The 21,804-nt window shown below is 47.2% G+C and overlaps 5 protein-coding genes across 5 annotated transcripts; 3 read left to right on the top strand and 2 right to left on the bottom strand.

Annotated features, from left to right (window-relative positions):
• Window positions 1-2,855: 2,855 nt before the first annotated feature.
• Window positions 2,856-7,998, top strand: GL218_07381 (DNA replication ATP-dependent helicase/nuclease DNA2; the record flags this gene model as incomplete). Its single annotated transcript, XM_033584133.1, has 5 exons — window positions 2,856-2,900; window positions 2,969-4,426; window positions 4,481-4,576; window positions 4,627-5,121; window positions 5,173-7,998. The coding sequence occupies 5 exons, from the start codon at window positions 2,856-2,858 to the stop codon at window positions 7,996-7,998; spliced, it is 4,920 nt and encodes a 1,639-aa protein (XP_033432372.1).
• A 571-nt stretch (window positions 7,999-8,569) lies between these two features.
• GL218_07380 (putative polyol transporter 1) lies at window positions 8,570-11,576 on the bottom strand (the record flags this gene model as incomplete). Its single annotated transcript, XM_033584132.1, has 12 exons — window positions 8,570-9,065; window positions 9,137-9,201; window positions 9,258-9,282; window positions 9,334-9,364; window positions 9,417-9,446; window positions 9,509-9,685; window positions 9,746-9,817; window positions 10,005-10,227; window positions 10,293-10,524; window positions 10,580-10,673; window positions 10,769-11,383; window positions 11,438-11,576. 12 exons carry the CDS (start codon window positions 11,574-11,576, stop codon window positions 8,570-8,572), a joined length of 2,199 nt encoding a protein of 732 aa, XP_033432371.1.
• Window positions 11,577-12,778: 1,202 nt separating this feature from the next.
• Window positions 12,779-15,104, top strand: GL218_07379 (Ankyrin-1; the record flags this gene model as incomplete). Its single annotated transcript, XM_033584131.1, has 2 exons — window positions 12,779-14,207; window positions 14,341-15,104. 2 exons carry the CDS (start codon window positions 12,779-12,781, stop codon window positions 15,102-15,104), a joined length of 2,193 nt encoding a protein of 730 aa, XP_033432730.1.
• Window positions 15,105-18,117: 3,013 nt separating this feature from the next.
• Window positions 18,118-19,563, top strand: GL218_07378 (Methyltransferase OMS1, mitochondrial; the record flags this gene model as incomplete). Its single annotated transcript, XM_033584130.1, has 1 exon — window positions 18,118-19,563. The coding sequence occupies one exon, from the start codon at window positions 18,118-18,120 to the stop codon at window positions 19,561-19,563; it is 1,446 nt and encodes a 481-aa protein (XP_033432731.1).
• Window positions 19,564-20,423: 860 nt separating this feature from the next.
• GL218_07377 (uncharacterized protein) lies at window positions 20,424-21,659 on the bottom strand (the record flags this gene model as incomplete). Its single annotated transcript, XM_033584129.1, has 2 exons — window positions 20,424-21,168; window positions 21,223-21,659. 2 exons carry the CDS (start codon window positions 21,657-21,659, stop codon window positions 20,424-20,426), a joined length of 1,182 nt encoding a protein of 393 aa, XP_033432725.1.
• Window positions 21,660-21,804: the final 145 nt, after the last annotated feature.

Raw genomic sequence — 21,804 nt, 5'->3', positions numbered from 1 at the left:
TAGGGTTACTTGCGGAATTTACCCGAATCAACGGGCGATTTGCAGTCAGTTTGCTTGTTTCGCTGTTACTGTTGGATATTCTCTGGAATATCTATGGTTATGGGATAGGACTACTTATACAATTTCATATTAGTGATATAAGAATTGTTCCTACATGTAGAGTGCAAAGAAATGGTGTTATGTCTTTAATTCAATGGCATAGTTATCTCTTTGACTAGGTAAAAGCTAGCCGAAAGAAGTTATTTGAGAACAATAAGAGCAGGTATGAGAATTACAAAAGTGTAACGTACCTAGGTACCTACTATTAAACATTAAGGAGCTGGTGAGATGGTCTAACAATAGGAAAACAATACAGTTTAGCATAGACCTATGAACTTATCTACCTGAGATACCTGATAATTCGAAACTATAATTTTTACATTTATACATCGTAAATATACCGAAATACATTGGCGAATCCTTATAACTATAAGCAGTGCATTTCGAAACGGTATTACTATGGTGACTACGATTTATTATCTTTGGGTGAATGGTATAAAAGTGGGGAAAGAAAAAGGGGGGAGCGAAGAATACGGATATGTACCTAAGTACCGAACCTACCAATACACCAAATTCTCAAGTAGCCTTGGTTCCCCCCCCAAGGATATATTTTGGGGGGCGGGGGCGGGGGGTAAGAAATATATTTGATTGATATTATATAGGTCGTTGCGGAATTTCGAAATATGAAATTAGTAGCTCAAGATAGGCGTGTATCGTGAAAGACCATAATATTCATAACATATCAAAATTGTTCATTTCTTTTCTGACATACCTGTGTTCCTAGCATTACAAAGGTCTTTCGTTTCTGCTATTGGCCCATGTTCCCCATCCTACCCTCTGTTCGACCCACCACGTCTCTCGGCTTCCAGTAAGGCATCAAATTCTTTCTGAGCCTGCTCCTTTTCATAAGTCTTATTTTCTTTGTCCTCGTCTTGCTTTGTGTATGCGAAGCCCTCTGTCTTTGGCTGACTATCCCGGGAATTTTGCGTCCTATCCTGCCGCAGTCGACCCCAGCCTCTTTCCTGACCGGATGAATCTCCCCGAGCCCACTGAGCACTACCGGATTGTGACTGCTGTCTAATACGATCCCAAGAAGAGCCACCCTGTCCGCCACGAGTTTGCTGCGCTTCTGCCTTTCTTAATGTGACTGGGACTGGCGAAGCATCGTCATCATCGAACAGATCCGAGTCATCTTCTGATTGTCGCGAACTAGAACCCGAGTATGCTGTGTCCTGGGATTTACTCGGTAGCGCTTGGGACTGGGTTCCTTTGCCCCAATAGGATTGAGAGGAGGACGTTGACGGACTCCTGCTGGCTTCCGAGGCTAATCCATCGGAGCTACTTTCTGATTGACCAGTAAAGGTATCATGTCCATATTCTCGGGGTACTTCATTTCCCGACTCTGAAGAATATTTATCACGTGGAGATTGAGAAGTAGGAACCCCTTGGGAAGACCCAGAATCGGGATCCGGAAGTACTGGAAAGCTTCGCTGTGGTCCTTGGTTCTCGCGCTGCATACGAGCAAGCCTGTTAAGATTCTTTCTTCTCACATCTGCGAGCCAGTCCTTTAGGCGCGGGTCCCTGGTTAAGCGCGCGTCATATGATGATTCTGCTACAGAGGTAAAGAAAATAAGGGATCCGATTAGGGTCAAAGGGAAATAGCAAAGGAACCGAAAAGCATGCCAGGCGAAGACCGCCTTAATGCCCGTAAAAATGGGAAGACGTTTAGTGGGAAAGGCAAAAGGACTAAATTTCCCTTTCTTTGGCTGGTAGAGAGGAAACTTGAAGGATTGTCTCGTCCTCCAACATATAGAAGAAGTAATTATCAAGGAAATAGGATGGATCCAAGGAAGGAATCGGGCTGAATTGGCGGCAGCCTCACTGGTAGCGTTAATTTCGTCAGCAGTCAAGCGGCGCTGGGAAAGCTTAGACGCTTGAACAGCCTTGTTTGTAACGTAGACGACACGAAAAGATTCCTTCATGAGAAAAAAGGGCGCCCAGAACTGTAAGCTGGGCAGTCTTTCGAAATGTATAGTTGCACCATCCTCAAAGTACTTCCTTTCGATTTGAGTCTGTTGAACCCGACTTAGGAGTGGCCAAGGAGGGTTGGTAGTGAGGTCCGACGGTGAGCTATCATCGAAAGAAGGGTCAATGTCATTATTAGACGACATTTTGCCGCCGTATTTAAGTCTTTCAGACTTTATGTTGGTTGTCGGCCTACCCGAGCGAGTCTGTCATCTGACCTCAGTGTCTTGAATTATTGAAGTTGAGAATCATGAGAGTGAAAGTAAAGGCAAACTGTATTTGGTGGGGAAAAGTAATGTACCTAAGCTTAGGAGCTTGGGCCACATTGGTATTATGTACATACTATTTGCCTATATGTAGGTACCTAGGTACGGATCTGTACCTAATGAGGTATGAAATCAACGTCATTGGCCCACATTACACTTACCTTAGCCACAGATATTAAGGTCAGGTACCTAGTGGAGCAACTAAATCCGTGGCTGTTCCATTATTATGTGCAGGGTTTCAAAGTTCCAATTTCCATCGCGACGCGCTTTGGAGACGCGTCTTATCCAATCCAATTCAATTCAAACCAATTCATTGCTTCGCTATTCAACTTCTCGCACCCCTCCAATTCGCTATACAAAGGACTTTAACCCTCGAAGCTAGGACCTTATTCTCTACTGCTAATATCCAATTTTTTGTCATTCACCCATTCCCTCCCTATTTATTACCATTAACCATTGACCATTGGACTAAGATCTATTAAAGACGAATTATGATCACATAAAATCCACCAAAATATTACCACCATGCCCCTCCAGAAATCCTTCTCGGAACAGAATGGCTCTTCCAAAGTATGTCGACACTTTTATAATATTTATAAATATAATCCATTTAATAAAGGCCTGACTGGATTTTATAGACCCGCCAGCCATGGAGCAAAACTAGAAGCCATTCAACCGTAAGCCATTCAACTGCTACTCGAACCACGCGGAATCCAGTCTCTAAGCCACTTCAGCCCATCTCCGAAGTTACCAAGAATAAGCTCAATGCCTTCAAACGTTCGAATCTTACCAAAACCAATGGCCAAGAGGCCGACGTATCTACCGTTTGCGTCGAAACAGCTTCGAACGCTGGCACTAACTCAGGAATTCAAGTTGAGGAGATGGTCAGCCTCCCCGCACCTAAAGAAAGTGCGACTACACCCGTGAATCGACTAGTATGGCAGGATCTTGTTGGAACGGTCGAAGCCGAGGAGGAAGAGGAGGGTTCCCCTAATGAGAAGATTGGCTGGGATACAAAAGAAGATATACAGCACCGGCTAAAGCTGTCCCCAGTAATGCCAGGTAAGAGAGGGAAGAAGCGAGCGCGGAGTTCGTCGCCTGTATCGTCACCCGCGTCCCACTCGAAGCCTCGTATCCCAGCCGTCAACGTCGAAAAATTATCGCGAGCGCTTAAGTCCCCTCACGCCGACCCTGCACTGGAATTGTGGGATCGATTCTCACTTAATGGATCAACGACTGCCGCACCGCTTGGGGTTATGAATTCCACATTGGCCCAAATTATGGTCTCATCGTCACCTCGACCGTCAAGGACAGCAGGCGAGGGTGGACTACGAAGAGCTATCAGCTGTGGGGAAAACTGGCCCAAACGTCGAAGGGTTGAACGGACAGAAGCCGCAAAGCCAGTGGAAATCAATGTCGAGGAGAGCCCGAGTCGTAGCTCGAAGTCATCCATGGTTAATGCCTTGTTACAAAGCGTGTCGGGGGAAATCAACAGATCAAAAGCAATTCAGGCTCGTCAAGACGCGCTGGAGTCCCCTTCGCGCAAAAAAAGGTCTTCCCAGCCGGTAGCCCAGATTCCCAGCTCGCCTACCGGACGAAAGACTTCTTCGAGGCCTCCCCCTCCGATATTTTCTGCGAAAAGCACACCAACAGTAGAAAAGTTGGAACTAGAAGAAACATTGGTAGGCAATTCATCAGATTACGGGGACGACGATTTTGATGATGATACACTTATGGAACTCGGTGCCAGTATAGGACAGTCGTGCGGGGAGCCCGTAAAAGAATCAACGATACCACTAGCAGATATTGGACAAGCTCGGGATCAGCAGCCCAGCCGAGAGTCTGAGTCATTCGACGATGAGTTCAATGATATGGACGACGACATAATTGCTGCCGCTGAAGACTTGATAACACAAATTGACGAAACCCATACAATACCCCAGCCTGGTATTGCTGCACAGGAAAACCCAACCCCTACATCTGACCTTGCTGAGGACATTTACGGAGATGATTTTGGGGGCGATTTTGATTTCGACGCTGCTGAAATGGCTGCTACGCAATCCGCCTCCTCTAAGCAGATGGATGGATCGTTACCTGTACGTGGGCGATAATAGGGGCGAATTGAATTTGGTTGCTAAGAATATCTGTAGGTAGCCAATAAGCCCAAGACAATTCAGAGATACCTAGTAACAAAGGTTCTTGAAGGCCAGTATGTCGATGACTATGGACGTGAGTCAATAGAAAAGGTAAGTATCCATGCAAGTGGCCCTCCTGGTAATATAACTAACCCTTTTAGATTCTATTTGTCCAAGTCGACCGAAGTAATATTATGAAAACTGTTCATCTTCGAGGTGATTGGGTAGATACTTCTGCAAGTCCGAAGTCCTACGTCCATATAATCGGCCAGTTTGAACCTACTAGGCAATGCATCATAGATAACTCCCAGAATATCCTTATCCTCCACCCTGATCAACTAATATCAGCCACGGTTGTAGCAGACAGCTTTACCTGCATGCGCCGAGCTGTCCTCCAGGATCGTGTCAGGGCCTCTAGTGACAAGACTCCACCTCTAGTATACGGAACTTTACTACATGAGATCTTCCAGGAAGCGCTTATGTCCAACAAATGGACCCCGCAATTCCTAGACGGTGTGATTTGTGATATTACAGAAAAGCACGTGGAAGATCTATATACGATCAAGGTTTCTATTAGCGATGCCCGCGAACATCTTAGGTCAAAAATGCCGGAGTTGAGAAGTTGGGCATCGGCATTTGTAACTCGTTTCCCAAAGGTATGCTTTCCAATTATCCAATTTTAAGGGCAAGTTTTACTGATCTACTAGCCCGATGCTGTTGTACAAGGTCGAAACGGTGAGAAGGCAAATATGTGTGTTACGAAGCTCCTCGACGTTGAAGAGCACGTTTGGTCTCCAATGTACGGGCTGAAGGGTAACATTGATGCCACGGTCCAGATAACGATGAAAGATGGCACTCAAAGACGTACCTTAACGGTACCTTTCGAAGTGAAGACGGGCCATAATGCTACAAGTAACCACCAAGCGCAAACATCCCTATACAATCTTCTGTTGTCAGATCGTTACGATGTTGAGATTGCTTATGGTATTCTGTACTATATGGAAACATCTCAGACGATTCGAATCCCGACAATCCGTAACGAGCTTCGCCATATGATTATGCAACGAAATCAGCTCGCCTGCTATATTCGAGAGCGCAGCGTCCAGCTTCCACCCATGAAGCGAAGCACAAACACGTGCGATAAATGCTACGCAAAGGTCTCTTGTTTTATATACCATAAACTTGCAGACAATGGCGATCACGAGACGAGTGGGATGAAGTCCAAGTTTGATGAAGTTATTCGGCACCTAACTCCGACCCACCAAGAATTCTTCTTAAAATGGGAAGATTTATTAACAAAAGAAGAAAAGGAGAGTCAGAAACTACGCCGAGAGCTGTGGACCATGGTAAGCACAGAAAGGGAGAAGCTCGGGCGGTGCTTTGCCAACGTTATCATCGAGGAGGGTTCCGCTCTTGAGGATGCCAACAACCCAAGAATCAACCGCTTCCGGTATACGTTTATCAAAGAGAGTCCCGCTTCCGGTTTCTCTTTTCTAGACTCTCAGCTCGCGGTAGGAGAACCGATTGTTGTGTCTGACGAGCAGGGTCACTTTGCTTTAGCAATTGGATACGTTACATCGGTGCGGAAGCAAAAGATATGTGTCGCAGTGGACCGTCGACTTCACAACGCTCGTGTACGTCGGCCAGGGTTCGATGAATCAAATAATCAAGTTTTCGCTAGTATTATGGAGGTAGCACCTGAAGGAGCAACTCCTGCTCAATCTCAGGGTAAGATTAAAGAAGCACCTCTTAAATACCGGCTTGATAAGGATGAGTTCAGCAGCGGCATGGCGACTGTCCGGAACAACCTAGTTCAAATAATGGCGGATGGGGTATTTGGATCAAGGGAAATTCGACGTCTCGTAGTTGACCTCGCTCCACCGACGTTTAAAGCATCAACAACACAATACACAGTTGCTGACCAAGCGAGCTTGAATATTGACCAAAAGAAGGCTATTGAGAAGGTTATGGGCGCCAATGACTACGCACTCGTCTTGGGGATGCCCGGCACCGGCAAGACTACTACGATTGCTCATATCATTCGCGCGTTAGTTGGCCAAGGCAAAAGTGTCCTCCTAACCTCGTATACGCATTCCGCCGTAGACAATATTTTGCTCAAGTTAAAGGATGACAAGATGCCTGTTCTACGACTCGGAGCACCAGCAAAAGTTCATCCTGATGTGCAAGACTTCGCTATCCTCGCCGGACAGCCAATGACTAGCTTCGAGGAGATCCGAAGCGCTTGGCACGAAACACCAATCCTAGCGACAACTTGTTTAGGAGTCAATCACCCGGTATTCAGTGAACGAACATTCGACTACTGCATTGTCGACGAAGCATCCCAGATTACATTACCTATATGCCTAGGACCAATCCGCATGGCACGTACATTCGTCCTGGTTGGAGATCATAATCAGTTACCCCCTCTAGTACAGAATGAGGAGGCTCGTGTCGGCGGCTTGGATGTCAGCCTCTTTAAACTGCTTTCGGACACACATCCAGACTCGGTGGTGAATCTCGAGCACCAGTATCGCATGTGTGAAGATATTATGACACTCAGCAACACCCTCATTTACGAAGGTCGGCTCAAGTGCGGTACGGAAGAACTTCGTCACCAGAAACTTGACATACCTCACATAGAGAACTTACGGCAAAAACACCATAATGCAGACACCATAATGCGTCCCGGTACACCGCGGTCCTTCTGTACCGCATGGACTAATGACAGTTGCTGGCTGCGCAACCTTCTGGATCCTGAGGCTAGGGTCCGCTTCATCAACACAGACTTCCTACCCTCGTCACGCGAGGAGGCTAAAGGCAATCGTATCGTCAATCCCACAGAAGCGCGCGTTGTGGTGCAGCTGGTCGACGCCCTGCTAGCAACCGGTGTACCAGCAGCCGAGATCGGTGTCATGACACACTACCGGTCTCAGCTCTCGTTACTAAAGCACGGGCTACGGGCACACGGTAGTAGCATTGAATTACATACAGCGGACCGGTTTCAAGGGCGTGACAAAGAAGTAGTGATTTTAAGCCTAGTGCGCAGCAACGAGAGCTCCAACATCGGTGACCTACTGAAGGATTGGCGACGTATCAACGTCGCATTCACGCGCGCAAAAACTAAGTTACTCGTCGTAGGGAGTCGTGGCACGCTAAAGGGCGCAGGAGACCAAGAGATGTTGAGCCGTTTCATTAAGCTTATGGAAAGTCGCGACTGGGTGTATGATTTACCTGCCGACGCGCTCGAGAGCCACTTCTTCGACGAGTCGGGCGCAGGTACACAGATTACAGCGACTGGAGGTGGCGTTATAGATCTTACGAGTCCGCAGAAACAACGTTCTTCTCCGACAAAGAAAGTACCGAAGAAGGGCTTCGTTGGCGGTCGTGCCTCTCATGCTCTCGACGGGAAAGAGAACCAATTCCAACACTCAGAGAGCCGAGCCAAGAAAGGCAAGATCACGGAGAGGGCGCTCCTACGAGGAAACCTTATCACAAGGGATATTTTCAATGACATTACAGACGGGCGGTTTTGATATTTTTTGTCACTGTCATTACTTTTTTTCCTGGGAAGAGGCCAAGCAAGCGAGTTACTTGACTGCGTTATACAGGATTTAGCATATCGCGCGTCAGGAGTATCGGTAACGAACATCATGTTTTAAGCGTTGGGACGTTTGGCGTATGGGATGGGAATTGGGGGTGGGCGCTTGGACGAGCAGACGGATTTTATGAGTATTTTACTTGGTATAGTAAAGAGCCAGCAGTAGGATTACGTCGAGACAATGAAGCATAAGACACAATACCATATCCACATATTGCATTATATTTAACATGAAATCTCATCTTCATTTTTGGGTGTTCATTTCATTCGGGTGGCTGTATAGGGGTAAGCGTCTACGCTATACTAGATAAGAAGCGACACTATAGTGGGCATTAGAGAGATTCTGCCCAGTAATTGATATCATGGTTGATGGGATTTCTCTGAAATATTTCCTAATTATTGAGTTTATTTCATAAATTTCGTTAGATTCCAATGTTAATACTCTTAGATCAACCGCCCTATCAATATCCCCTCCCCAAAAGAAAATATTGCTCGGTCATCTCATTTCACCTATGTGCCGAATCATCCGAGTCTTCCGAAATCCTAGCCGTATAATCCGGAATTATAAGTCCCGACGGTCGGCGAAGGGAAGACGGCGAGACGTTCTCCTCGCCACCATAAGCTTGGCCAGAATTCGACGCGAAGCCGTTCCAGTCATTACCCATAGGTACACCTCCATCTCCACCTCTCTGTTCTTCCGTCACATCCTCGTCGACATGAGGGAAATGCGGCTGCGTCCGCGGCCCGTTCCAAATCAAATCCACGTAAAGCGAGGGTTTATCCTCGGTACGACCGAGCGCATAGCGACGGAAGAACCAAGGCAGATACCTGGTGACTTGATGGCGAACAAAATCGCGCTTGCGGACCGCAAACACGAGGTCTAGGTCTTCTAAGGAGCGCCGCTTCGTCTCCTCGACGAACAGGAAGACGAGTACGAAGGCGAGCAGGTTAAGACCCGCGAAGAGGGCGAGAGAGCCGCCGTCGTGGAGGCTGGCGTAAATACTATCTTGATGCATGAGCGAGGTTACCGACTGCGAGGTCTTTAGATATTTATAAATTTGAATGAAACGCACCTGGGGAAGAACATCTGGATAAGTCCAGCGAAAAGGAGGTTGATCATGATTGCGAATGCGCATCCCTGAGTCAAAGATTAGGAGTTATCGAGGTTAATAGTTGTTTCATGGTATTGCATACGGCCTCACGATGGGATAGTGGGAAGCTATCATCTAATTAGTATGTATTCACTCGTCTATAGACATATTAAACTAACCTTTCGGAAGCAAGTGTGAATGGAATCGGACCTGGGAAACTCTTAGCGTTTAATAGGGGTGTTTGGATATGATGATAACTAACCCATCCCTGGTGAGTATGCCGCCGCAAATACTATCAAATTTGGTTAACTTAAGAGGCATCTATCCGGCAGCGTTTTTTTTTTTTTTTCTTACAGAATACGAAGAGAGCAATTATTCCGACCCTGGTAGTCTGGTTGGTGATAAGGGAGGACAGAGCAGCAGCCATCATAAGTAAACACATAACAGGCAATGTTAGTACAAGCCACTTGCGGCGGCCGAGCGTGTCTATAGTCCGAATTGCCGGGAGACCGAAAACGAAGTTTACTGCCCCTGCAAGAGAGGTTAGGTTATAAATCGATAGTTACGATGACGGGACGTTATGAAGCGTACCAATTCCTAAACTGTAGACCATCGGCATAAGAGGGCCGTTACCATTTGCCAACACCCCGCTAAACAAAGTACCTGGTATGATCGATTAGTTATTTAGGAACTGTCTCGTGATATAGAAGTATACATATTAGTTACCTGAGTAGAATGCTAATATATTAACTGTTTTGGTATTGTTAGCGATATACGACTTAATAGATACCGAATACTACCTCCCAACAATCTTAAATAGGGGCTGTGTATACTAGGTAAATATGCTTACTCCCACATAATTGTTGAGCCAGAGCGACTATGGAACTACTTATTAAAGCATTCCTCAGTCGTCTTTGGGCAAATAGTTCTTTATATTGGGATGCGTAGTTCTTAATGTGAGCGACGAATCCCCGAGGAACATCGTCGCCTAGATTTCCTACATTAGAATCATCCGAATATTCTTCAAGCTGGACCGACTTGTAGACCAAGTAAGTGTCCCGGAGAGCTTGCAACTATTAATAAATAGGATAAGTATTTAGTCATACCTCCCGTATTTATGAACGCCAGCGTTACCCACCTTTGTTTTCCGGAGTTTTAGCAAGACATCATATGCCTTTTGAGGATTATAACTAGAAGTCCTCTGCCGCATATAATATCGAGGGCTTTCGGGACAGAACCAAAGCCCTATCATGAGGAAGATACTTGGAACGAATGGTGCTCCCAAGATCAACTGGAGTGATAGCTTGTCGGTATGTGCGGTATAGAAGATTAGGTTGAATGCGAAACCGATCATTATTCCAAAGGCAACCCTAAATTGGGATGAGATTATACGATCGTATGGCATTAGATCGATCCTCATCTTACCATAATTGCCAAGCAAGAATAAAACTCCCTCGCCAAAAACCAACTGCAGTCTCCGCCGCAAGAATAGGTGTGCTGCAAGCTTTAACTCCCATGCCTATCCGAATGGGATGTTAGCCTAGCATTACCAAGTGTGCAAGTGTGTCTTAAATACGCGTAGACACCCTGCAGCACATATAACAATTCACTTACCAATGCCGTTTACTATACGCACCAGCAATAATTCCCGCCAGCCTGAGCACCACGCCGAGCCCAACGAGCTGGCGAATATGAGACAGGCAGCTACGGCCATAGCGCCACGTCGACCAATTCGATCATTGAGAGGCAGAGACAGCCAGCAGCCCATAAGAGCAGCAAAGAAGAACGGCGAGGCGTTAGTTGCCCCGAGTTTCCAGTCGTCCAACTGAGGACGGCTGTTTTCGTCAGCAATGGTAGTAAAGTTCGTCCTCGTTGAGGTCACGTTAGGAAGTCCAAACTCAGTTGCGTAGAGCGAGGCCCCGTTAATAGATGACTGCACAAATCCCTGGAGGAAGGCAGCTAGCGACACAGTGAGTATTACGGTAAACATCCCCCGTTGCGAGAAGAGAACGTCCTTCTCTGCCTTCAGCGCCACCTTCTCTTCGTCACTAAGATGTACGGGAAGATGGTAGCCGGCTCTAGGATCCTCAGACCGAGCGACCTCGTCATAGGAGCGGGCATTTTGAGCTACGCGAGCCGCTCGGAGCAGGTCGTCCCGGTTGACCGCCGATAAACAATTCTTCCAGAATATATTAACATCGTGTTGAAGTTCCTCGTCGGTCAAGTAGGCTAGGCTATATTAATAAGGTATATAATACGCACCCCAATACAGAATCACCGTACCTAAGGGGTTCTCGATGATGCCCTGCCTATTTTTCCGTCTTCTATCTACTTGCGCATGATATTGGGTTTGGTCTTTCCCTGACTGAGTAATAGTCTCAGCCAGCTCCATGCTATTATCAGGCCTCGGTGGAGGCGCCATGGAGACTAGGACGGAGAGTCAGTAGCTAAAAGAGACGCGGTAGTCTACTAAAGTACTAGATAATAGTACCAATTATACAACAGATATCATGAGGGTCCGAAAGCTCTCAAGTGGAACGGGACGTGAAACAGGCAAGCCAGGAAATATTCCGAGACAAGCATTTCTTTAACAAAGTATCCTCGGTCAGAGAATACCGGGAGCCTCGTGTGTATACGTGACATTCGTCGGTGAACATTGTCATTTTGCACTTCGGTATAGAAAATGACATAACACATGCGTATGTCAGCATAGATCGGTTGGAGAGTTATCCGCCATTTATTGCACTAGTTGAAAGTGGCTGTTCGTCTTACGCGACTTTTTCTGCTGAGCCCTCGAAGGATCTAATCCGTGCCGTGATAGCACTGATGTATATGTAGGTCGACCAAGTACTAGGCCGTGCATAGTCTTTAGTTTCCAAGGTCTACCATAGGTAACTAGCGGAGGAAACATGGCCAGCTAACGACAGCCCCAATTCTGTGTAAGGTCCCAAACTAGTACTTTTTATGTTGATCTAACAGATCTAGGTAACGTCAGCCAACCAGGGCCACAGAAAGCTGGGTTATAGATATTTCGTACTACCCTCGTATTACGGCTTTGCCCATCCCATAGCCGCCCTAGAAGTCCGGTTGGTATAGTACAGTTTGTGGTGGCGTAAGTGAGCCTTAGGAGGAAAGGGGGGGGAGGGGAAGAATAATCGTTCTTCTTTTAGCTAGGGTCAGCTTTCCCCCATAGTTGAACTCGTCCCATGGGGAATAAGCGAGAAGCCATCAGGACAGCCCGGATCTAGTCCAAATTGACCAGAGGTAATGTGGCCGATGACACACTCCCTACAAGTAAAGTTGGGCTTAGTTCTGTACGAAGAATATCGGTAAAAGGTAGCGGTCTAGGCATAGATTGATAAGTATGTAATACCCCAGGATTACATATCACTATCATCCTATATCTCCCCTTGAACTTATACTCATGCGGTTTGCCTGGTGATACTTGAAGAGCTTTTCAATAGCTTACAGATACCCCAAGTGTACTAAATATTAGCTTACCATGGCAATAGGTCATTATTAGGTTGTAGAATTGGATCTGTCGGCTTGGGAAAGCCCATTCACACTGGCTGATAGAATGTCATCCGCCGCCGAATTAGACAGTTTTTTTGACAAGATACTAACATGGATCCGTTATCCATCTCTGCGGGGGTAGCTCAGGTCGTCTCGCTTGCTGGCACTCTTGTCAAAGGCCTTAGTCGCTTCGTCGTGAAAACCATAAATATTTGTGATACCATTCAGGAGGTACACGATGAAATTCTCGTGTTGCAAGTGGCTTTAGGCAACATACAAAAGACGCTCAAAAAACGACCACGACAGTTACCCTTTGAGCGCGACCATCATACTCATATTTACCAAATCATACAGTCGTGCCGAAAGTCACTAGAAACCCTATGTGACAAGCTTCCTCAGCTTAAGGAAAAAGCAGGACCTTTCGAACGTATACGGCGAAGTCTAGAGTTATCTTTGAAGGAAGAGAGGGTATTAGAGATTTTTCGTCATATCCGCTCATATAAGACTGTCTTGCAATTGAGCCTCACAACGTTATCATTAGGCGCTTTGTGGGAGACGGCCAACTCGCAAAAGCAAATCAAGGTCGAGATTCGAAAACTGACCGATACCATTCGACTATTCCCTCACTTATTCGCAAGCCACAGAAGAGACGCCCTGCCAGTCCGTACCCTAAATCCTCAATCCGATTTAGAAGACGACACAGACGAAAATACCTTAGAAAGAGATATTAAAAATTGGCGCAGGACAGCCGACGATGTGGCGACAGCAGTTACACTCAATGAAATTGATAAGCAGTCCGTCGACACAAACTCCATCCAAAATTCATCCATGAGTGTCGACACGTTACCATTATATGAGGAAGACGCTTTCGACCCAGAGCCAGATTACAGAAACGTGCAAAGCAGCGAAATTCTCGATTACCAGCTTAAGGCCAACCGTGATGCTGTGCGAAATTTACTACAATGTGGGATCTTCGTGAAGGCAGCCACCTATCAGCAGCGAGGCATCGAGCTCATGAAACAGCTCTTAGAGACCCAGGACACATACAGGACAGATGATACGTCGCACGAAGAGCTCATGGACATGAAGGAAGAGTTGGCGGATATATTCTTGCAATGTGATAGCGTCGAGTTTCACCTTGAAGCGAAGACCGTATTGGAACAGTTGATCTCCGAAGTAGTCAAGCCAGAGGAGAGCCAAATCGACAACAACCGTCGAGCAAGACTATACCATAAATTAGGTGATATCCACTTCAGACAAGGCAATGTTGTCCAAGCGAAAATATTCCTAACTCGCGCCCTCAATGGTCGAAATCAAATACATCCCAGACCCCTAGTACTTGTCGAGGAAACGGCAGAATTATTAGTCGAGGTACTGCAACAAGAACAGGTACATGACGAAGCGCGTGGTATCCGTGATTGGATCCGGCAAGAACTTCGTCAGGAAACCATTCTCACACCATTGTCACCGCAGACAGCGCCTAGTGATCCGAACATGAACGGCCTAACCAGCGCCTATCAGTGGTGTAAAGACCAGGGCAGTAAGTTTATTTAATCATCTGTCATCCATTTTGCTCTTACTCCCAAGTAGAAGTCCTAGCCACTGGATCTTATAATATCATGCGTTTCCACGATGACTCCAGAAACAGTAGTTGCTGACCTTCGGTTTCGTAGTGAATGTAGATAGCGAAACTTTTAGCTTCGACTACTGCGACCCGGCATCGGGGATGACACCAATGCACCAAGCGATCCAGGAGGAGAATATCGAGGTGCTACAGCATATGGTGTCAAACGTAGCCCACGTAGAACAACGCGACGCGACTGGATCGACGTTACTCCATGCAGCAGCTGCAAAGCGCAATCGTCACATATGCGCAATACTCCTCGAAGAGCGACAAGCAAACCCGGACGTTGTGGATCATAGTGGTATGACGCCCCTTCATAAGTGTCAGACAAGAAGGAGAGGTGTACTAGTAGCCGAGATGTTATTTCAATGGCTTCCTGACCTTATCGACCGAAAGGATGGGATGGGAAAGACGGCTCTCTACATGGCATGCGAGAAAGGCAACGAGGATATGGTGAAGTCCCTATTATCGAAAGGCCGAGCCAATCCAGATATCAAAGGTCCTGGGAATCGCACACCACTTATAGTAGCCATCGACTTAGCGGCTCAGCAATCGCAGAAGATAGTTATCGTAGAGCAACTATTAAAACATGGCGCAGACCCAACCATAGCGGATGCGGATGGCCGAACCGCCTTTATAGCCGCAAAGAACGCAGGGCTGGCCGCCAGTGAGATCAAGCGCATGCTGAGTTCAATCCCACCCAGAAAAATGAGTACTACCACAATGAACTCCGCAACCGGCTCGGGCAGGAGGGAGACGAGCTCGAATAGTAGCAGGATATACAGTTTAGCCGAATTGGCGTTGTCTCGATGAATCCGATATATAGTCGACTCTCAACTCGACCCAGACTATGGGTATTGATTTTCATCTTCATTCCATATCCCTTTATACCCCCTTATTCCCTTTTTAATCCAAATAAAGCAATAAGCGCATCGTGTTTCTACTCTTAACGATTTATGCCGCATTTCACGTATGAAAATAGGTACCCCAATGCTGGCTCGCAGGGTCATTTAGACCGCAGATACATTGTTAGAAAGAATGTTGCTTGATACCCTTAACTTACTTACCATGTGATTATGATTTAAGAAAAATAAAACCGTCATTTTAGCTAGCCTCCGGGTTCGACTGGAGGATGCGTCGTGATCGAGAATCGTAGAATTTCGCTTAATGATAAAAAATTCTTTATTTTTATACTTGCTTTCGCCGTAAAGCCAAAATGTCGGCAAGCTTCAAATGCCCCTTTGCCCCCCACCCGGAAGGGCCACTTTCAACGTCAGGTCGTACCGCTATATACCAACCCCATGCGCGTCTGTCAAGCTCGCTAGTACCGAGGTGTTCTACCCAGCTATCAAATAGAAGTCTTAAAGCGCCGAGTAGCCTCGCGACGTTCTCTTCTTTCTCTTGTTCTAATGCTCTAGCTGTCTTCCGCTTCGACGTATTTTTTCCTGTTTGGCCCGTTCGAGTAGACGTTTGAGAATTGGACAACTCTGCTTCGTGATCTGCAGAAACATCTGGGTCAGCACCTTCGCCACCATCGTCAAGGTTGTTAACTCTAGTGGCAAAGCTCTTAAAAAGATATGCCTTCGCGGCTTCTGGTCTATGAATAGGCATCCCCACTACGCCTGCCTCATAAGACCGACTGGATGCCGAGCCAGCGGCTTCAGATTTATTTCTCGCAGCCTCAAGGTCCAACCCCCAAACAGCCTCACCACCCAATGCAGCTTGCTCCCCCGTAACCCGGAGTCGTTCTGCCAGGGCGTCCTTGAGGCAATTTCGTATTATCCTCCACCGATCAGGCCCAAGAATGATACCCCCATACCAGCGAGTCATTACCACAAGCGTATTAATAGTGTTTGTTTCTCGTAAGTTCTTTAGCAAGAAGTCACCGCATCCGCTTTCACCGTCATCAAACGAATCTTCCCTGATTGTAGTTGCCCCGAATAAATTTGTCGGTACTTGAACACGATACGCCCAGGCGTTGTGCGACGCATTCTGTAAAGATGGTACCGCCGTAAATAGCGATTGTATACTCGATTGACGCTGGGATGGTGCCGTAATTTGCGTGGCGCGAACTATGAAAGTTGATTCTTTCAAGGTAATAGGTTGACTAGCTGACCAAGCGTTCAATACGGGACCAACATGTGGTCCTGATGATGCATCTTGGTTAATGCCAGTTTCCGTAGCCCTTGGTGGTGGAGTGCCTCCACTACCAGTTATAGGATCTCCAGACTTGGAGTGGTCTTCTACCTTTTCATCCCCTTTCCACTCATAACCTCCTCTTTTCAACACTGCTATTTCACGGCCCATTACCTTCACCCTAGGCTGACCATGTCCCCAACCTTGATCATCGGCGCTAGGTCCCTTTTCTATACCGATCGAGACTGCTTTACTCCTCGAGTTAGCACTCACGACCGCTTGAGCTAGGCTTAATCGACTCGAAGGGGGCTGCTCCGGCATCGTGTATCGCAATAGTTCTACGGCAAAAGCAAGAACAAGCGGGGCTCGGTTTGTTAAGAGTGCGGTTTCGGCAATTATCTTCTCGTCTGTCTCTATAGGCAAAATGAATGATGCTTCAAGCTCGTGCGGCGCAACAGGCTCTGGTCCACCAATGTAACCTATTTCACTCGATTGCCTGGCACGTTTAGATGCATTTTCAAGGGTAGACCCAGCCCGCTTGGCCGTCGATGGTGCGGTTGGATTCTTCAGTCGGGCTTTGCAAGCACTATGGAGGGATCGAGCAGCTTTGGTGTCCTTTATAGCGGCAGTGACGTCTGAAAGAGAGCACTCAGCTATCTGTTGAATACTGCACTAGTTATTTACATATTATCTAACGAATGCTATATTTTCAACCTTCATATTCACTTAGTACATACCTACGGAGGTTTTTTGCTTGTAGTTCTTTGATTCGACCTAAAGCGTCTTTCATAGGAACTCTCATTCCGATAGTCATAAGCCGAATGAGCTCCTGAAGGTCTTGTTGCGACGCCATACTCGCGATGAGATTTGAGTCAACGTGCCACAATCAGAAATTGATATGAGCATTGAGTTTGTGAAGTTAATGGAATAAAACACTTAATTTAGATGAACGCGTCGAAGATTGATAGAAAGCGCGTTAAGCTCCAATTATGGCTAATCTCTGATCGTAGCTGCATTGCGTCAGCATGGCTGAAGCTTTCTTGAAGCTCCTTCCAAGGGTCTAGTGTATATGATGTAAGCACAAAGCTTGTACAACTTACATGTACCTATCTCACACCCCGCAATTTAGATGGAGAAACCCTGTAGTGGCGAAAAGTGACCTACCCGACACAGTGTATAAAAAGGAACGAACCGAAATATGTACATGTATCTAAGTACCTACTGTATCAAGTATTTCCCCAAAAACATCGGATTATCAAACCACAAAAAATCCCGTCATGAAAGTTGAGATCATTTGATCATTACTGGACCCCCTTTTCACCAGATCTACGTTAATACTGGCGTCACCGGCTCCATATCGGCCGAATATCATTACCATTGATATCACAACTACCCCGTTCCTGAATTCAGGAACATTGGCCCGGAGCAGCAGTTTGGTTACATACCTAGGGGTTACATACCTAGGGGGAGGAATAACTTGTTAACAAGTTCTGCGATCATCGGCCTCTCGTAAGATGGATCGGTAGCCTATCGCGTATCTGCCGCTTTAGTTCCCTCTTTTTGATATACCTCGTTAAGATAATACCTACCCTAAGCCGGGAACGGGACTAAGATACGTCCAGCGGCAAGGGTAGTTAAGCAGATTATGATGCGGCCTATATACCTGCATAACCTCGCTACGAGGAGTCTTATGCGTAGCTGTAAAATAAGGGGGAATAGCTTCAAATGGGTTGATAGGGGCTGTAGACGATATGCTACATCTAAGCGGCCGTCTTCATCACCGCCACCGCCGCCAAAACAGCAACGAGCAGCTCCAAAACCGCTCCCCTTTCAACCAGCCAAACCGAGGCCAAAACCAACGCCAGAATCCATACCTAAAACTGCGCCTAAACCTACGCCCTTTCCCTCTTCACCATCTTCATCCTCTAAGGGGCCTCAAGACAAGAAGAGGCCAGTCTCAGAACTACTGCGTGACTACTGGTTCCCTCTCTTCGGTGCCGGCGCCGGGGTGGTGTGCGTGAGTTTCTTCGCATCGTCGCTAGTGTATTACTGGTGGACACAGCCAGCCGAACATTGGACACCCGGGCAAGAGCCCGAGGCGCCCACAGGCCGGCCAACGATCCAATCGCCCCGGGAGTTCGACCAGCATCTCGATAAGTCCGAGTGGCGTTTCGGCATCACCAAGCTGCGGCGGCAGATCGGCTCCGAGTTAGCCCACGGACACGTGCTCGAGGTTGCCGTCGGCGCCGGTCGCAACTTCGACTACTATGATTGGAGCATAGTGACCGCCGGTCTAGAACCTACCGAGGAGAAGGAAAACTCAAGCTGGTTTGGCTGGTCCGGAAAAGGGGAGGGGAAGGAGAAACCTAAGGATGTAAAGACGAAAGGGGCTCAACCCCAAAATGAAAATGCCCTACTCAGCTTTACCGGCCTAGATATATCCCCGCCCATGCTAGACCTCGCACTGGTGCGGATACGGCAAGTGGTACCGTTCATGGCGGACCAAATCCCCAAGAAACCAGAATTTTCCAGACTCGCCTCCAAGACGGCAGATAATAACGAAGAAGGCATCTCTCTAGCCAACAACCATCTCCGACTCCTCAAAGCCGATGCGCAGACATCCCTTCCACCTCCCCCACCATCACCATCATCTTCTTCCTCCTCTCCCAAAAAATACGACACCGTAATCCAGACCTTCGGACTCTGCAGCGTACGGGATCCCGTACTCCTTCTCTCCAACATGGCCGCCGTCGTCAAGCCCGAGACCGGACGCATCATCCTCCTGGAGCACGGACGTAGCTGGTACGAGCTCGTAAACGGGCTTTTGGACCGCAGCGCGCGCAAGCATTTCGAGCGGTTCGGGTGCTGGTGGAACCGGGACGTGGAGCTCGTCGTGCGTGCCGCGGAGCGCTCCGTCCCGGGTCTTGAGGTCGTGCGCTTTGAGCGTCCCGGTTGGACCACACTTGGCACCCATATCCTCGTTGAGATGCACGTGCGCGCGACCCCTGCGTCGGCTCCTGCTGCTGCTGCTACCCTTAGCAGCGACGAGGAGGCGCAGGACTCGACGACGATGACAGGCACGGGTTGGTGGTCATCGCTACTATCTGTTAATAGCAAGCCTAAGAAGGATGATTAAAGTCATCCTAGAGCAAGAGACTTCTACTGCGTAAAACTCTTTGGATACTCTACTACGTCACCTATAATGCAACATTGCAAGTGCTCATGTGTATAAACTTTGTACCTTAAATCGAGTTACCGCCTCACTATTATTTGTACGATACCTACAAGCGATATACCCCTCCAACAAACCGCAAGGTTGAAAATCCCGCATTTAGATATCATTGAATATCACACATTGCATCAATATTGATAAAAGTAAATATTTGAACGGGGATTTTATTTCATTTTTGGGCGCCTTTTTCCTTTTGTTCCTTTTGTTCCAATGCGTCCTGACTTTAATCCGTCTAACTGGGATTTCTAAGCGCATCTAACCAGCCAGCCTTTTAATTTTCGCGGCTCTTTTTCCGGTCTTCTAATTGTACATATCGATACCCTTTTTCAGGAAATCGAGTGGCAAAGGACATCGCTATGTTACCCTCCCCCCTGCACATCTTTTTGTTAACCGCCGACAGCCGTTTCAGTCCACTGGATACTCCAGGTCGCTATTATGCGACCCAGCAGCCATCTAAGCGCCCTCTCTTCAGATAGTATTCGTACATTGCCCTCTAGCCAGTAACCAAGTAGTATGTGAGCAGTAGAAGCTGAACCATTTAACGGGGGGATAAATGGCGAAATGAACTGAGAGGAATAAATGCAGAATGCGAGAAACCCAGCTGCGCCAACGTCATCCCAGCCAAACTCCTTTTTGAATCATTTACGCGGCCGTCTCCCATCTCATCATACATTGCTAAGTACGTACCGAATGCACGGATAGCTTGTCGTTAAATAGTAAGAGAATCAAGAATTAAAATCAAGAAAGTGGCCAATTGGGGATATTCAGTAGTCGTCAAGTAACCCATCTAGTTCATCTAGCTCGACTGTCTCAGGACTTCTATCCCAGTCAAGAATGGCGTCCAGTCTAGTCCAGTTTTCTGCCTCTGTATCTTTCTTCACAGGTAGCATCATACTAGGTCGCATTGCAGGACTAGTCATAAAAACCATGTGCGGCAACAGACTTGGCGCAAGAGTCCTAGGTGGTTCGCCAAAAAGCTGTTCATTTTGCATACCATCATCTATCGGCGCTTGGTCAACGGGGTCGACCCGAAGTAAGTGACCACTAGCTTTTCTTTTTTGTAAACCATCTGCTGTTTGTGTAAATTCCTTTTCATCTTTTTCCAATGGCGGCTCATCCCCTCTTGGGTTGCGCGGCACATTGAGCGGCCGATGAGACCCAGACACCGAACCCATTGGGGTACCTGGCATGGGAATATCTTCATCCATATCATCGAACTCGGGCGACGAAAGATCAACTTCAGGTGAGAGGCTGAGTTCTCTTCTTCGGTCGCAATCGGCATCTTCGGATGTGGAAGCCGAGCTTGATAGGGATGGTGTAATAATGGCACGTTGGGCTGTGGGGTCTGGAAGAGGTAAATGGGGACATGTGGTCAGATAAAAGTACGTGCGCCTAGGGTGGACGGTCTCAAGCTCCTTAGCTAAAGGACAAGGAGCTACAGCAGACCAACATGATCGCTTTAAATATGTAGACAATCGAGAAGAAATGATAGCGCAAGGGTTCGCGGATCTAAAAACAAGTTAGCTAGGAAACAATAAATCCAAAAGGTAGAATTAAACTTACTGTTGAACAATTTTGACCTGATCCATGAGGGAAGTAGCTAGCTCCTTGACTAGGTGAGGTCGATTCCGAGTCGCCTCTAATCGTACGATAACGGCTTCAACGATCTCATCGTTTATACCCTCTAAATCAACTTTCTTGATCTCTAGTGATTCGGATAGCTCAGACTCGTCCATCTCAATAGAGACTTGGAGGCCAGGCGAGGGTGGCGGGGTGCGGTCATATTTGACAGGGCTAGCAATTCGTTTTGAACTAGGTGCAGCTGAAGAGAGTGAAGAATCGTTGTAAGACCGTTTTAACTTCTTATTCGGATGCGACGAGCTCTCAGAAGACGATCTAGAGGATGCTGTGCTGTGGTTATTAGGCGAGGATCGATTTACTGGGATGTGAATTCCGAGAGATGGCAGAGATAGCGATTTGCGACGAGTGTTGTACGGCATGGTGGGCAGATAGGATGGGATCAAGAACGGCGCAGATATGTGTTATTAACTTCTATATCGATTGCTGCTGCATGGAGAGAACGTAGTGTTTGTAGCTAACTTGCAGGCAGTACCACAATAATAAGAGTTAAGAGGTGAGTAGAGC

The sequence above is a fragment of the Daldinia childiae genome (assembly GCF_008694065.1).
Source record: "Daldinia childiae strain JS-1345 chromosome Unknown Scaffold9, whole genome shotgun sequence".
Taxonomy (NCBI): Eukaryota; Fungi; Ascomycota; class Sordariomycetes; order Xylariales; family Hypoxylaceae; genus Daldinia; species Daldinia childiae.
The sequence above is the reverse complement of the archived record's forward strand: the minus strand, read 5'-3'. Positions and strand labels throughout refer to the sequence as shown.